This window comes from Leptodactylus fuscus, chromosome 1 (genome assembly GCF_031893055.1).
Source record: "Leptodactylus fuscus isolate aLepFus1 chromosome 1, aLepFus1.hap2, whole genome shotgun sequence".
NCBI lineage: Eukaryota > Metazoa > Chordata > Amphibia > Anura > Leptodactylidae > Leptodactylus > Leptodactylus fuscus.
Window position 1 is genome coordinate 99396565 of NC_134265.1, and position 17950 is coordinate 99414514.

A 17950-nucleotide genomic window follows, 5' to 3' on the forward strand; every position below is an offset into this window, starting at 1 on the left:
TGAATTAATGCAGATGTCTGCACTGTCATTGTCATTCTACATTTTATTCTGTTTCCAAAGATAAAATATTTTAATTAAATAATGTAGTATATCTCTTGTTTCCTAATCTTCAGTCCTGCCAGTTGTGGGTTGAAAACCTAAAAATATGTAGTACTGTTTCTAAAATAATTGCCAAAAATTCTTACCAGCCTCAAATTGTAAGTGCTTTGCCTCAGACTGCATGTTCTATGGACTAGCACTAATCACACTTGTGGCTACTGCAAAATAAATGCCAAATGGATTGTGTTCAGTTGTAAAGTGTGACTTGCAAATGCTCAGTTCTGTATTGATCTTGCAATAGGTGAATTATTGTACTTTAGCAGTTGTGACTTTAAGCTCAGGTCGTCCTCTAGTTCACTGATCTTCACTGTGTGTCTCTTCAGCTATTGCAAAACTACAACTCTCAGCAGATCACTGCTCGAGTGGATCCTGGTATAATTAAAGGGAGCTTGTCACATGGAAATGCTGTACATTCATGGCCAATATATTATAGAGAAGGAGGAGCTAAGATAAGATAAGATAATCCTTTAATAGTCCCATAATGGGGAAATTTAGTGTGTTACAGCAGTATGGATAATACAGTAATATATTACAAGAAAGAGAACATACAAGCTCAGAATAGCAGATAGAAAAATCTATGATATAAATATATAAATATATCAAACAGGTACAGGTATCGTGCATGGTCCTAAGATAACTTGTGTCTTGCCATTATAACATTACTATGGAAAATATTGAATGCAATAGTGAACGTACCCATTAAATAGTGTTGATTATTAGGCGGTAAAATAATTATTTTATTTAGATTAGTTTCTTCAGCATCTTCCTATCTCTATTGTTCTTGCTTGTCCTTAGAGTATGAGAAAGTAGGTCATTTGGTCAAGAATGGGTATGCCAAGGAGCCAAAATACAAGAATAATTAAAAAAAAATTAAATAAAAACAGATATATCTCATATATTAGTGAGACCTTCACTTGCATTTACTACACTACTGGAAACGCCATTGAAATCCTGAATGGGCCTGTCTAAATATTTACTATAGGATTCCATCTGTTTGGAAAAGTCTCCTCTTATAGTATCCAGCATGGAATATGGCTGATAATTGGTCATTACAATGCAAATGAGAATAAAAACACATAAAGACATAATGATAAAATTGATAGATGTAATACAATGTAATCCTACCAAGAGATTTGTCACAACGTAACCAAATGATACCTTAGGCCATAAACTCTGGCGGGTTCGGTTTAGTAGCTGTCATTTTAGCTTCACATTCAGCCCAAGTTAATGTTATATTAGTACCTAAATTAGTCCCACTTGAATGCTTTGCGGCTTACAACTGAATGGCAATTGTCTACAAACCAGTGCTAAGAATTAATTGGCTTATTCCTTGGAGTAACATAAGCTCCAGTGTAAGAAGCATCCATGGTTTTGTTTATGATAATGTCACTCGTACATGGTATTAGTTTTATTATCTAGCTGAAAAGTGGGACAAATCTCCTTTGTAGAGTCTAAACATGGAGTGTAGGTGGTATGCATAAATTACATCTTCATTCTCATTAGCAACTTGTAGTGTTAACCCTTTATTCATTAGTATTGTTCTCAGCCTCAAGTGTGGTTAATTAAACAGTACATTAAGACATTAGGGAAGCTGGAGTGAAAGCATTTGGTTTTACAATGGATGAAGCACTAGACGTAAAATAACATAAAAAATAAGCGTAACAAGAAAAATTTGCTAATGAATTAATCAATGGTGTGCTAAACCAGAGGCTATCAACAGATAACTGTGATTACATATTCATTGAAATATAGTATATGCAAAGAAATTATATGCATGCTAATGTATTATTAACAATATAGAGTGCCAAAACTGTAAACAGCACAACACAGTTATATAGTCCCTTTAATTCAATTTATTATGGCGGCCTGTACTTATTATGAAGATGAGTGAGGAATAGCATTGTATATCTTAGATAATATAGAGATTGGTTTTACAATGCCTAAAACTAACACAATCTAAAAGGAACTCTTTTCTCAGATGCAAACTATTGTCAACATATATTTCACTTATGTATTTCAATATTTAAGCACTTCTACTCTTTAGCATAAATATTATTATTTGCAAGAAATAACCAGAAATAGACCGGCGCTGTACACATTGAAAATCCAGTATCATTATATGTAGTTGTATTATACTCCACTAGCTAAATCTCATATGTTTTAATGTACATTAGTTGTTCTCTGGATCACTCGGAGGTCTAAATATAGCAGCATTGACTTAAGGGTGGATGTGATCTTCCTAGGAATACACTGGACTCGTAAACTATATACTTTCATCGCTCTTTTAAGGAAAATTCCATATTTTTCAGACTTTTTGGCCGATAGAAATACATCTCTCTAGCAATAATTTGCTGTCTTACATAGGGCATCATATTGAGAGGACAATTTTACATAATTCGTATATCTATAATGTTGTGGATTTTCAACTTGGATTGAATGCCACAAAAATACACAGTAAAACTTTCACTTAACACATATCTGCCAGGTCTGAACTTTCTCTTATAATATCCTCATAATATTGGTAATTAATATTTTGGGTTGTTTACTACTCCAGTAATTATCTTTAATAGGTAAAGACAAAGATAGCGGTACATAACAATAGGGTACACTGTACAGAAAGTCACCATACATGAACCCTGCCAATATACACCAGCTTTCAGCTAACATACCTATGGTATAATTCCATGTTTATCGGTATGTCACAGAGCATTGATGGTATACTTCATAATAAAACTGTCCTTGATAACATATTTACAGTCTATTAAATCTATTTTCCATTTACAAGACTCTATGAAACTGAAAAGTCAGTTTGTGGAACCTATGAATAGTCAAATGTGAACTTTTAGAATGGAACTTTCTACATGTTGTAAAAAAGCTTTTAGCAAATGCTTTTATATTGTTTTAAGAAAAAAATTCTGTGTGGAATCTTTTATATCTATCTACACTGTCTACCAATAAGTATTTGGACACCCATGCAAATGAAGATATCTGATGTACGTCACTCCTTCCACTGTTAAATATTGTGTAGGCATGCAGAGTTGTTTTGAGAAAGGGGTAATTGTGGGGTACCACAGAAATTGTTGATCCTAAAGGGACATAGCAAGCAAACTGAATTACCATAATCGACAGTGGCCTATGATATTACGAAGTGGAAGGTGAACGGTGATTGTCGGAATGTGCCCAGAGTCAGCAGACCCCCGAAACTGGGAGATAGAGACCAACGAGTGCTGGCCAGAGAAACTGCACCCAACCGATGGCTCACATACACCAGGAGTTTCAACAGGAATCCGGGAGTGTTGTGTCCATAAGGAACCATCTGCTGGGTTCTACCAACTATTGAACAGGAATAAATGTTGTTTTTCTATTCTACCATAGGTGTCCAAATACTTATTGGCCAGTGTATATGTGACTGTTTACCAGCATGTATGGTATGTAGTCTATATGTCAGGAGTCAGGAGTCATTGATTTAACTTCCAGGACTGCTTTTATGTAAAATCTTAGATTTTGTGTTTTTTTTTTTAGTATTTATTTCACAAGTAATTGTATGAAAAATGTTATACATCCCCTCTGAATCAGCCCAGTGGAATGAGAATTACGCCAGGTAGAAAAAACATCAAGTACAGTTATCTTTGGCTTTCTGAAATATTTGGCTATAGTTGACCTTAGAAATTCCTGTTCTTTTCCATTTTACTAATATAACTTTATCTAGAAAAAAAACATGCCTGGCATTTTGAGAATGGAATTAATTATAGTGGAAACAAAATGTTTAGCGGAGAGTTATTGTCAGCACATCACACATAGATGAAACTGTAATAGCCATGATGCCACTGAATTTATGTCACAAATTGCAAGGAAGCAAAAATGGCCAGGACGACAATGGTGCATTAGTTAAATTATAATCTAGAATTGACATATTGGACTAAAATATTTTTAATGGGCTTTTCAACAAGTCGTAAAAGGGTGTGAAATCTTTTTAACTATAAAATAAATAAGTGGTTATGACAATTGTTTTTCTTGTTAAAATTGTTTATTGTCAAATGAAGATAGCATATAGTAATGCATGGTGATCAATAGCATCAAGGTTATCTGAAAAATAGGCAACATAAAGTCTAAAGTAGAGAAACAAGGATATAATGATCCCTATAGATTTGTTACATTTCCTACAAGGTTTACCTGGAGGAACTTTGAAAAATATCAAACTCATCTATATGATATTGTTAGAAGAGAGAGATCTCCAAGATACTGGGAAAAGGACCGAGGCCATGGAGTTGATGGAAAAAGGTTGCAACAGAGCTTTACTATGGGCACACAAGATATCCAGATGTACTAATGTATTGGAGGTTCATTATAAGATGATGAACAAAGGCTATTATTACCTGATCAAATAGGCAGAAATGGCATTTCTAGTATATTCCAGTGGTTATACAGCCATAAGGACACTTTATATCAGTGGCGTAACTAGGAATAGCGGAGCCCTGTGGCAAACTTTTTTCATGCCCCCCACCCCTTCCTGACCGACACTGAAGACCTCAACCGACCAGCCCCCCACTGCATTTCTGCGCCCTGTATTATGCCCCATAGTGGCCCCTGCACACAGTATTATGCCCCATAGTGGCCCTGTACACAGTATGATGCACCATAGTGGCCCCTGAACACAGTATTATGCCCCATAGTGGCGCCTGCACACAGTATTATGCCCCATAGTGGCCCCTGTACACAGTATTATGCCCCATAGTGCCCCTGTACACAGTATTATGTACCATACTGGCCCCTGCACACAGTATTATGCCCTATTGTGGCCCCTGCACATAGTATTATGCCCCATTGTAGCCCCTGCACACAGTATTATGCCCCATATTGGCCCCTGTACACAGTATTATATACCATAGTGGCCACTGCAGACAATATTAGGCCCCATAGTGGCCCCTGAACACAGTATTATGCCCCATAATGAACACCCATGAACAATTATTATATTCTATAATAATCGGAGACTCGGGGGGATACAAAAACACTATTACAAGAAAACACTATTACTTACCTATCTCTCACTCCGCTGCAGTCTTTGGTGGTGTCGGCCTTCTTTAATGACGTACTCACGTCACATGACCCGGGACGCAGGCCCCAGTCATGTGACGTCCGGGACGTCACACAACTAGGCCCGAAGCCTGTCCGGAGCATGGAAAGCTAAGAAACATGTTTTTTATGTTCCTTTACCTTTCTGGAGCATCCGATCATTATACTCAGGGGTCTGCCCAGGTATAATGATAGTGCTTGTGGGGCCCGCGGTGTCACTTACTGATCAGCCAGTAACGGCCTATTAAAAAAAGAAAAGAACTGCAGGGGTAGCAACTGTCGCTATACCCCTAATGTCCCAGGCCCTGTGGCAGCTGCTACCCCTGCTACCCCGGTAGTTACGCCACTGCTTTATATCATATATCACATGTATTTATGACAAATGTCTTTACTTCATACATGCTATAACTACTTACATGATTTTAACAATATTCTGTATTTCTTTGCAGGACACAGAAATTTTGAATACTGCAATCCTCACAGGAAAGACAGTAGCAGTGCCAGTAAAAGTTGTTTCAGTTGAAGAAAATTCGTCTGTGACGGATATTTCAGAACTAGTGGAATGCAAATCTTCAGATGAGGATGTGGTGAAAGTAAGTGGCCATATAGCCTTTATCATTTACAGTAGGACATACTATAACGCCCTAGTGATGGCGCTAAAACTGTCTACAGGTGAGCAAATAAGCAGAAAGATATAATATATAAGAAACATCCCTGCTGGCAATTCATTTGTCTATGATAACATTTCCTCCACCCAATGGAAAACTAATATGGGAAAAGTTTATTGAGCACATCAAAAACCTTCTCTTGATACATTGTTGTTAACAATATTACACAATTATCAGACTGAATTTAATGGCTTGGGCTAAGATCAGGGACAGAAGGTCCCATAGCATTAGCAGGGAGCTGAGTCTGACACATTTCTCTCGATTGTCAGGATTTTATGCAGACACATTCACTGATGGTATTGACCTGTAATTATTATGAGCATTATGTCTATTTAAGAGGGACTAGAATGGTGTTCAATGTGGCTCCTTCATAGGGATGGTTGACTTGGAATAGACATATACAGTCCTATGAAAAAGTTTGGGCACCCCTATTAATCTTAATCATTTTTTGTTCTAAATATTTTGGTGTTTGCAACAGCCATTTCAGTTTGATATATCTAATAACTGATGGACACAGTAATATTTCAGGATTGAAATGAGGTTTATTGTACTAACAGAAAATGTGCAATATGCATTAAACCAAAATTTGACCTGTGCAAAAGTATGGGCACCCTTATCATTTTATTGATTTGAATTCCCCTAACTACTTTTTACTGACTTACTGAAGCACAAAATTGGTTTTGTAACCTCAGTGAGCTTTGAACTTCATAGCCAGATGTATCCAATCATAAGAAAAGGTATTTAAGGTGGCCAATTGCAAGTTGATCTCCTATTTGAATCTCCTCTGAAGAGTGGCATCATGGGCTACTCAAAACAACTCTCAAATGATCTGAAAACAAAGATTGTTCAACATAGTTGTTCAGCGGAAGGATACAAAAAGTTGTCTCAGAGAAAATTGAGTTGTTTGGTTATAAAAAAAAAGGTGTTATGCATGGCGTCCAAAAAGAAACAGCATTCCAAGAAAAACACATGCTACCCACTGTAAAATTTGGTGGAGGTTCCATCATGCTTTGGAGCTGTGTGGCCAATGCCGGCATCGGGAATCTTGTTAAAGTTGAGAGTCGCATGGATTCCACTCAGTATCAGCAGATTCTTGAGAATAATGTTCAAGAATCAGTGATGAAGTTGAAGTTACGCCGGGGATGGATATTTCAGCAAGACAATGATCCAAAACACCGCTCCAAATCCTCAGGCATTCATGCAGAGGAGCAATTACAATGTTCTGGAATGGCCATCCCAGTCCCCAGACCTGAATATCATTGAACATCTGTGGGATGATTTGAAGCGGGCTGTCCATGCTCGGCGACCATCTAACTTAACTGAACTTGAATTGTTTGTCCAAAATACCTTCATCCAGGATCCAGGAACTGATTAAAAGCTACAGGAAGCGACTAGAGGCTGTTATCTTTTCAAAAGGAGGATCTACTAAATATTAATGTCACTTTTCTGTTGAGGTGCCCATACTTTTGCACCGGTCAAATTTTGGTTTAATGCATATTGCACATTTTCTGTTAGTACAATAAACCTCATTTCAATCCTGAAATATTACTGTGTCCATCAGTTATTAGATATATCAAACTGAAATGGCTGTTATAAACACCAAAATATTTAGAACTAAAAATGATTAAGATTAATAGGGGTGCCCAAACTTTTTCATAGGACTGTATGTGCCATGTCACTTTTATTTTGACAAGTAACAATATGTATGGTGCACCAAGGTACTGGGAGTATTCCGTTGTAGACACCCAAAGGGAATCCCTTCATTGGGGTGTACTCCTCTTGCGGTGGTCAGATGGAAAGTTACCTCCACTAACTGCTGGGGGGGTTAGTGTGGAAATAGTATATGGCGACCAAAGTAACAACTTTATCTGATAACGGATTAGTTGTGCCAAACAGTACTGTGCTAAATCCAACTTGTAGGAAATCACGCTTTATTAGAAACACACCGGAAACTACATACCTAAGAGCAGCCACAAACCCAGTGGTTCTTTGGAATAGGAATTGGAAGATGCAGGGATATTTTCAGTCTTCCGTTCTCTTGATCGCTGGATGAGCTAATGGTCAGGCCCCCAATGATATGACATAACCGATGATATTTTTTTCTGAATCGTTGAACATGTCAATTATTAAAGGGATCCTATCATTAAAACACAATTTTTTTTGACTATCACATAGGAATAGCCTTAAGAAAGGCTATTCTTCTCCTACTTTTACATGTTTTCTCTGTGCCGCCGTTCAGTATAAATCCCGGTTTTCTTCTGTATGCAAATGAGTTCTCTCGCAGCAAAGGGGGCGGGCCCCAGTGTTCAAACCGCACTGGGGGAATCCCCAATGCTGCAAGAGAACTCTTCAGCGCCGCCTCCATCTTCTTCAGGAATGGTAACTTCACGAGTCTTCTTCCGGCGCTGGTGGCCTCAGGCAGACAATTTCAATGGGGCTATTAACATGCCTGTTTTTTGATGGCCCATTTTAAGGGCTGTCAAAAAAATAGGACACATCCTATGTTTATCAGCTTTCGAGGATCCCTGAAGTGGACTCACATCAGTATGGAATTTGGGAAAATGGGTGCCCCACAGATGCAAAATGGCTGTTTTTTATCATGGTTATCTGAAAGAGTCTAAGGACAGGAAAGTTACAACCAGGCTTGAAATGGCTCCTATGAGGAGCTGAAATGTTTCCCTGTAATGTTGGCTAAAAATGTACATTGTACAATGTAAATGTTCACTTGATCTTGCGGAGTGTTAATCCTTTCTTTCAAAATTTTATATGAAGTCAAAGCTCTGAAGCCTTGCCTTTGGAAGTAGACTTCTGAATTACAGTATATATGGTAGCTACTGTGCTTCACTTTTTACACTTTGGATATTTATAAATCCCTTTCACCATTTTTTACAATGTCTGAAAGTGAAAGAGAAGTGAATGGGAATTTTTAGAAATACTCCATGTAGGAAAACAATACCTTGTCCACCCGTTGGGATAGTGTCCAAATAGAGCGTCCATAAATCCCCCCAGAAGTTGGGGAAAGTATTTGGAAACCACTAAAATTTTATTAATAGTTTTAAAGTTAAGATTTTTAATCAATATTTACAACCTTTTCTACACATTTTTCTCCAAACCAGTGATTATCATGAAAATATTACCTAATGTATAGTAAAATAAAATGTGAATTAACCTCTCTCCTACACTCAATAGTAACATCAATAAAGCAATAGCATGTGAAATAGCAACCGCTAAAAAACATAGATCTTCAAAACCATGAAAAACTGATTAAAAAAAGATTTGGATAGCTTTTCATTATGCACTAAATAAAGCTTTATTTGATGGAACCCTAACACCCTTTCACCAGTCACAACTCATAATGTATTCTCGATTCCTCCCTGGTATAATCTACTATAACATGTTACAGATTGGGTAGGGCAGTATCTGGGTCATCAGAGAAAGAACAAATAGGATAGATGCCCTATCACTGCTGTAAATATAGCCATGCAAACTGTTTATCCAAGCCAGTCATTAAAGGGGTTGTCCGAGATTTTTTTTTTTAAATTGGTGAAGGGTAGGAAGTATCATACATTGATACTGTTACTCTGGTCCCTGCTGGTTCTGCAGCAATGGTATCTTATTCAGCATTCACATGATAACTTTAGTCCAACCTTGGTCTCAGTGTTAACATAAATGATAAACACGAATAGTCACCGATGCAGGACTGGTGAGAAATGGAGTTATGGTGCTGGAGCTTGGGACATTCAACAGATAAGCATAGGTTATTTCTTTATGTTTCACCGTGTCCTGCACTTGGACAATTTGTTTAGAAACTCTCCGGCAAACCTCTAATGGTTGTCTGGTCAATCCCTTTAAACATTAACAGTAGAAAATACTATACTGAGACTGAACTGAACCTGTAATGGATTGAGGAAAACTATACATTAAATTTACATTACCTGAATGTTGTATTATAATGTACTGTCTGTTAACATAGTGTTATTAATACATTAAGTGCAAGGCTTTAATCATATCACAGTGAAATAAGGGCACATGGCAGCCATTTTAATACAAGAGTGAATGGCCGTATTCTCATGTCTGTTATTACTTACCGAGCACCATTATATTGTCAACATTGTCCGAAGTTGGCTCACAATTTAAGTTCCCTATCAGTATGTCTTTGGAGTTTGGGAGCAAACCAAAATAAACCCACACAAACATAGGGATTCACACCAAGGACTCCAGCGCTATAAGGCATCTGTGCTAACCACAGGGCCACCAGGCTGCATATTTACATGTTATAAAAACTGACATGCTCTTTTTCGGTTTTGATGGATACAAAACCAAGACATGTGATGACTGTCAAGGGGTCACATGTGAACCTTGGACTGTCAAGGGGTCATGTGATGGCTGTTAAAAATTGGCCGTTACCTGGTTGTTTTTCACACTCATGTGAATAAGACGCACAACTGACTGACAAATGTGTCCACTTTACATGGATGTGTGTAAAAACAGAACAATTGTTTGAATAAACAATTACTTTGCTACATCTGTTTTATGCACAGGGTCCTTTTTCTGGATTATTGAATTCATCTTCATGATGGCTCTGAATCCATCTGCATCAATAGGTACACAGGAATTGCTGTCATAAAAGACATTATTAAGTTTACACAGAGCAGTTCTACAGATATGGGCAGCATCCAAGTCTATATTTATGACTAACCTATAAATATATTATTTTCTGGTGGACCTCAGAGGATTATCTAGTCTTCAATAAAGCATTTATTTCAGGTAGACATAACTCAGATTAATCATGAAGCTTTAGGAGTCTGCATGATAAATATGTGAGTGTGCCCAGTACATCCTTGGCTTAGGGCACAAAGGTTGTTTGTAATAAACTCAATGCATTTGATGCAGCTCCAGTCTTCCAATTGTATGATTAAAAGGGGGCTGAAATACAATACCACTTGTAGAAAATCAAATGACCCAGTGAAGGTTAGCCGAGAAGGCTATGAGAAAAAATACTTTATAATGAAGTCAGGAAGTAAAGCAGAGTGTATTATCAGAATCTGTGCTTCATGGCTTAGATATCATACAGTTTTTTGTGCATTCACAATATTGAGATTTATTTATTTGTTGGCCCAGGTTAGCATACATGACATTTTAGGCACCGAATAGATGATCACATTATTCAACATATTTTACTCTGTTTAATGAAACATCTCTCTATAGTTAATGCAATACAAGATTTGTTACATTATTCAGATTAGAAAAATCTTTATACTACAGGAAAAACAAGTTAATTTTCTTCTCCTACACTGGGCTCTGTTAACGTCTTTGTCAGCAACGCCATCAGATTGTGTCTAGGGTTGAGAGATCGTGTTCGGAATTCTGATCGGCGATCGAGAAAAATTCACGATTGCGATCGGAATCCCGAACACGATCTTTTTAGGTGATAATTTCCCACAATGCTTTGCTAGCTAGTCTCCCATTCATTCTAATGGGAGACTAGCTAACATCTCTAGTAGCTACTTACCTGAAGAGATGGCTGGTCCGGTGCCCGGTCTTCTCATTCTTCTTCGCCTCGCTGTCCCCTGCCTCCCAGGTTAGGAGAGTGTGGGCGGGTTCGGAGAGTGTGGTCGGGTACTGGGAGGGGAGACGTCACGGCTCCCTGCCCTGTTCCCGCCCACACTCTCCTAAGCTACAAGCCCCGCCTTCCTAGCTCTTTAAACACTAACCTGGGAGGCGGGGACAGCGAGGCAAAGAAGACCAAGAACACCGAGCACCGGACCAGCCATCTCTTCAGATAAGTGGACACCAGGGGGGACTAAGTAGCCAGAGGATTAAAAAAAATCCTCTGTCTACTTAGTGATTAAAAAAATTCACTACACAGCGTGGATTCTGACAATTAAAGCGTTCAATTGTTAGATTCCATGCTGTATAGTGATAGGATTGCTTTTAAAATCCGATCTCCGATTAGTAAAAAAAATCCCATTGACTTGCATTGGGATCGAGATCGGGTTCGAATGAAAAATGATCGGAAATCGGATTTCAAAATCAATCCTGAAAAGTCAAGTTTGGCTCAACCCCAATTGTGTCACATCTAGGGTGTGTTCACACACAGTAGATAGACTATGGATTTTCCATAACAGATTCTCTGTCATTGAACTGTATGTGAAAAATCTGCAATGTACTTCAGTGCCAGCAAGTACCCAGTGAATTCAGGGTACCTAGGTTTTCATGAAAAGTTGAAATATCTGGAAGGTCTTGCTGGGCAGTCTTTTCTATGGCTGTATAAGCCTTTATACATGGTGCCCTATGAGGTTTTTATGCTGCTAATAATCACGTTATGGCTGCAGCACATTTTACATTTGTCTCTGAGGCAGGGGGTATGTACAATAAAGAGCATCTTCTCCCCTCCCCTATAGATTACTACTGATACTTGAGTATTTTATGAAATTCTGCCAAGAGTAACTGTACAATAGCAAAGAAATAGCTGAGAAAAGCCTAAGTGTGCATGATATGGGAGATTCAGGAATAATGGACTGAAAATATATGACGATATCGTGCAGCCTATAAGATCACTAAAACAGGAATAGAGCAATCTATGAACAAAGTCAGTAAAGCTGCTTGCTGTCTGTGAATAACACCCTATTTGTAATCACACAAGCAGCCAGAGGTAGATAGACGTACATAAGTAGATTTTCTTACATTGGAAACTGTGGGATACTGCAAAATAAACAGTTTCAGCAAACGTATTTGGAGACTCCATGGAGAATCAACCACTCCCATCTACATTTGCTGTGTAAAGAGACCAGATACTCCTCCTTTCAATTACTGTGAAGATGTATTGCTTATCTAATGTATTTTTGGACGGGACTTCCTTGGTAACAGGGAGTGAACTGCAAATTAGCTAGCATGGAAACACATAGTGGCAGGAACTTTAGAAAACTTTTTCAAGCAGAAAGCAGCTAAATTTTTAATTAAAGTGCATTCCATTTTTGGTCTGAATCATATGCTCTGTTAAATGAGACTAAGTTTTCTGAAAAGTTAGTAGACATCTGAAAACTTCAGTTTTTGGTGCTGCACTTTTCACTGTGTATTTTGCGCTGCAGGAGCTGAACAGGGTATCAGTCCTCTATGGTACTTTTAAATAGTTTAATGGCACATTGCCTCTGAAGATCCTTCGACAGTGATTCTCTACCCCATTCAAACTAGAATTAGAAAGGTTCATCATCACCATTCAGTAATCATCCTTTCATGGATTTCTTTAGGCTTCTTTTTTTCCTTTATAAGGAATTTAATCATAGAACAAGGCCCAAAATCCCTCAAATTCTTTGGAGATCCACAATGTACTGCATTTGCCATCCTGTCACTTCCAGTGCTTTCATCAGACTGAGCTGCTATTGTGTATGTTGCATGTCTAGACATGTCTTAACCTGTACAGACAAGCGTAAATTTTATTTATTTATTTTGCTTACTTATATAGCGCCATCATATTCCGCAGCGCTTTACAGATATTGACAGTCACTGTCCCATATAGGGCTCACAATCTACATTCCTTATCAGTATGTCTTTGGTGTGTGGGAGGAAACTGGAGTACCCGGAGGAAACCCACGCAAACACGGGGAGAACATACAAACTCCTTGCAGATGTTAGCTTAAAGGGATTTTATCATTATAAAATGATTTTTTGAAGTAATGGCACATTGGAATAGCCTTTAAAAAGTGTATTCTACTCCTACCTCTCATTCTCTTGTGCTTCCTGCCGTTTCTGTGATAAAGCATTTCTTCTAATATACAAATTATGCTCAGGAATGATGCAGGAATCATGCTGCTCTGTAGTTACTTGAAATCCCACAGACTCAATTCTGCCACTTCGGTTCGGTCAGAGCCGATTGCACATGCTCAGTCGGCAATTTTGTGTTGGTCTATTGCACAATTTCAATCTTTTAACTGCATATAGTGCAACATTGGATGCCTACAGAAGGCTGAAGATGATGAGAAGATGAGGGGAGTGAACAGGAGGCACTAAGGGGTGGCGAGCAGTAGATGACACTGATGTGTTCGGAGCACAGGGGGAACGCCTCCTGTGCTCCCTGAGTATAATTTGCATATCAGAAGAAACGCTTTTTTACAGAAACGGCAGGGAGCATGGAAGAAAGAGAGGTAGGAGTAGAATAGCCTTTTTGAAGGTTATTTCAACATGCCATTACTTCAAAATGTCATTTTCTAATGCTAGAATCCCTTTAACTTTCTAACACTGACAGAACATACTGTTGTAGATAACATATTGAACACCCCTCATAGCATAGCACAGAATAGCTGGAACTAATGGAAGTAATTTGGGGGTTAATCTGCTACACATGCACAGCACATCTGTAGCACATTTCCAATCGAACTTTCAGTATAAACTTTGAATTAACTATTCACACTATTCTTGGGGTTTGCATTTGTGAAAAAACACTGGGAAGAGCTCATTGGGTTTTATTGGCCAGCTACCCATTCAAGTTCTTAATATCAGTTAATGGACTCCTCTCCACTGATTCCAGCACAGTTGGAATTGTTTTTCAAGCCCCCACTATTCCTGAGTTCTGATGGCTGATGTGCTATTTACCTTCTGTATAAATATAGATAGCACATCTGTATACCAAATAGCATATCAGGTACCAAATCTAACAGCAATGATTGCTTGGGAAAGGTGGGGACTATAGAAAAAAATTCCAACTGTGCCAGAATCAGTGTACCTGAACCTAATAGTTGATAACTTACTTGTTGGAGGTGATGAAAGACCCCCTTTCAAGAATGCCAAAAAAACATGCAAGTACCATTGCATATTTCATAATGTTTAGAGATGAGCGAACACTAAAATGTTCGAGGTTCGAAATTCGATTCGAACAGCCGCTCACTGTTCGAGTGTTCGAATGGGTTTCGAACCCCATTATAGTCTATGGGGAACATAAACTCGTTAAGGGGGAAACCCAAATTCGTGTCTGGAGGGTCACCAAGTCCACTATGACACCCCAGGAAATGATACCAACACCCTGGAATGACACTGGGACAGCAGGGGAAGCATGTCTGGGGGCATAAAAGTCACTTTATTTCATGGAAATCCCTGTCAGTTTGCGATTTTCGCAAGCTAACTTTTCCCCATAGAAATGCATTGGCCAGTGCTGATTGGCCAGAGTACGGAACTCGACCAATCAGCGCTGGCTCTGCTGGAGGAGGCGGAGTCTAAGATCGCTCCACACCAGTCTCCATTCAGGTCCGACCTTAGACTCCGCCTCCTCCGGCAGAGCCAGCGCTGATTGGCCGAAGGCTGGCCAATGCATTCCTATGCGAATGCAGAGACTTAGCAGTGCTGAGTCAGTTTTGCTCAACTACACATCTGATGCACACTCGGCACTGCTACATCAGATGTAGCAATCTGATGTAGCAGAGCCGAGGGTGCACTAGAACCCCTGTGCAAACTCAGTTCACGCTAATAGAATGCATTGGCCAGCGCTGATTGGCCAATGCATTCTATTAGCCCGATGAAGTAGAGCTGAATGTGTGTGTTAAGCACACACATTCAGCACTGCTTCATCACGCCAATACAATGCATTAGCCAGTGCTGATTGGCCAGAGTACGGAATTCGGCCAATCAGCGCTGGCTCTGCTGGAGGAGGCGGAGTCTAAGGTCGGACCTGAATGGAGACTGGTGTGGAGCGATCTTAGACTCCGCCTCCTCCAGCAGAGCCAGCGCTGATTGGCCGAATTCCGTACTCTGGCCAATCAGCGCTGGCCAATGCATTCTATTAGCCCGATGAAGTAGAGCTGAATGTGTGTGCTAAGCACACACATTCAGCACTGCTTCATCACGCCAATACAATGCATTAGCCAGTGCTGATTGGCCAGAGTACGGAATTCGGCCAATCAGCGCTGGCTCTGCTGGAGGAGGCGGAGTCTAAGGTCGGACCTGAATGGAGACTGGTGTGGAGCGATCTTAGACTCCGCCTCCTCCAGCAGAGCCAGCGCTGATTGGCCGAATTCCGTACTCTGGCCAATCAGCGCTGGCCAATGAATTCTATTAGCCCGATGAAGTAGAGCTGAATGTGTGTGCTTAGCACACACATTCAGCTCTACTTCATCGGGCAAATAGAATGCATTGGCCAATCAGCGCTGGCCAATGCATTCTATTAGCTTGATGAAGCAGAGTGTGCACAAGGGTTCAAGCGCACCCTCGGCTCTGATGTAGCAGAGCCGAGGGTGCACAAGGGTTCAAGTGCACCCTCGGCTCTCCTACATCAGAGCCAAGGGTGCGCTTGAACCCTTGTGCAGCCTCAGCTCTGCTACATCAGAGCCGAGGGTGCGCTTGAACCCTTGTGCACACTCTGCTTCATCAAGCTAATAGAATGCATTGGCCAGCACTGATTGGCCAGAGTACGGAATTCGGCCAATCAGCGCTGGCCAATGCATCCCTATGGGAAAAAGTTTATCTCACAAAAATCACAATTACACACCCGATAGAGCCCCAAAAAGTTATTTTTAATAACATTCCCCCCTAAATAAAGGTTATCCCTAGCTATCCCTGCCTGTACAGCTATCCCTGTCTCATAGTCACAAAGTTCACATTCTCATATGACCCGGATTTGAAATCCACTATTCGTCTAAAATGGAGGTCACCTGATTTCGGCAGCCAATGACTTTTTCCAATTTTTTTCAATGCCCCCAGTGTCGTAGTTCCTGTCCCACCTCCCCTGCGCTGTTATTGGTGCAAAAAAGGCGCCAGGGAAGGTGGGAGGGGAATCGAATTTTGGCGCACTTTACCACGCGGTGTTCGATTCGATTCGAACATGGCGAACACCCTGATATCCGATCGAACATGTGTTCGATAGAACACTGTTCGCTCATCTCTAATAATGTTCAATTATTTTGAAACTATACTGAAAAAAAGTAGCAATACCGGGGATCAAAAAAATATGGCACACAGTATTGTGCACATTTCTTTAAAATGGTAGTTAATTGAAGGTGTAAAATGAATAGACATTGGCTGTATATGGCTAGTGCATACATTTGGTGGCAGAGTTAAAATGTGTACACTGTATGCCCCAAAGATGTGAACAGAGTCTACTTTTCATATCCTTGAAACTAGAGACTCTAGAAGCATTCATAAACATATGGTATCTGTCATCTGTTTTTCTAAACGAAATATAATAACCTATATGAGTTAGTACCGATATGGTAGTAGCTTTGCATTAAAGTCACTCTTGTACAGTACCTTAGAGGCAGAGCTCCAATGCTGCTAATATCCATTATGACCATATGGACTGATCTGGTGATATCCATGTCCTAGGGTCTAGTGCTTATGTTTTGTTATGAAGTATGTTTCAACTTTAATGTTGCTATCATTTAGTACAAAGCACCGTACTCATCACATCTGGACCACTGAGATTCACTGATGTCATGTTGTGTCAGACCCTGTCATAACGCAGTACTATGTTTCTATAAAAATCCCACTATTTCCTCTATTACCGTTCTATGTGACACCGCCATATATTTAATGATTCTTAAAAAATCCCAAGGCAGATTCCGCTTAAATCAATCTCGGCTTCATTCTGCATGACAGAGAACAGATGAGAAAGATAAATGTCGCTCATTCCAAACATCTCAATCTCTCCATAAATGTGCTGCCATAAACCAAATGCAGCGCAGTGTTTTGTAAAATGTATGTCATTTTACAGTATGATTTCTCAACGGTCCCATGACAAATAGTGTAACGCTTTCATCCTGCAGAATGCTGTTGGTGGACGTGACAGATTTCCAGTTGTTTTTCTTCTTATATTTTTCCTATTAATTATTTTTACATGTTGCCGGATCTGGCGAATAGAGTAGGGTTGTATTGTGCTCAGGCCGACTATGTGGATTCTTGTAATTAACTGAAGCCGCTGAGCTTCTTTCAGGCTATCATTTCGCCTGTCCTCTGCCCCATTCTTCTTGGTATGATGTGACGGAGAAGACAAAGCTCTTTTTGGAGATATATATTAGGAAAGCTTTAACAAAAGAGTCCATTCATCTTTATAGCATCTAATGATATCTGTAGAAAATGCCTCTGTCAGTCTTGTAGCTCAATTTATATACAACCATTTTACC

General features: G+C 39.5%; 1 protein-coding gene across 1 annotated transcript in view; it reads left to right on the top strand.

Moving 5' to 3' along the window:
* Positions 1 to 17950, top strand: part of TMEM132C (transmembrane protein 132C) — a 444928-nt gene that overhangs the window by 382004 nt on the left and 44974 nt on the right. Inside the window, exon 5 of the mRNA XM_075274803.1 lies at positions 5625 to 5768. Within this exon, the coding sequence (XP_075130904.1) occupies positions 5625 to 5768 (144 nt within the window). The remainder of the gene's footprint in view (positions 1 to 5624; positions 5769 to 17950) is intronic.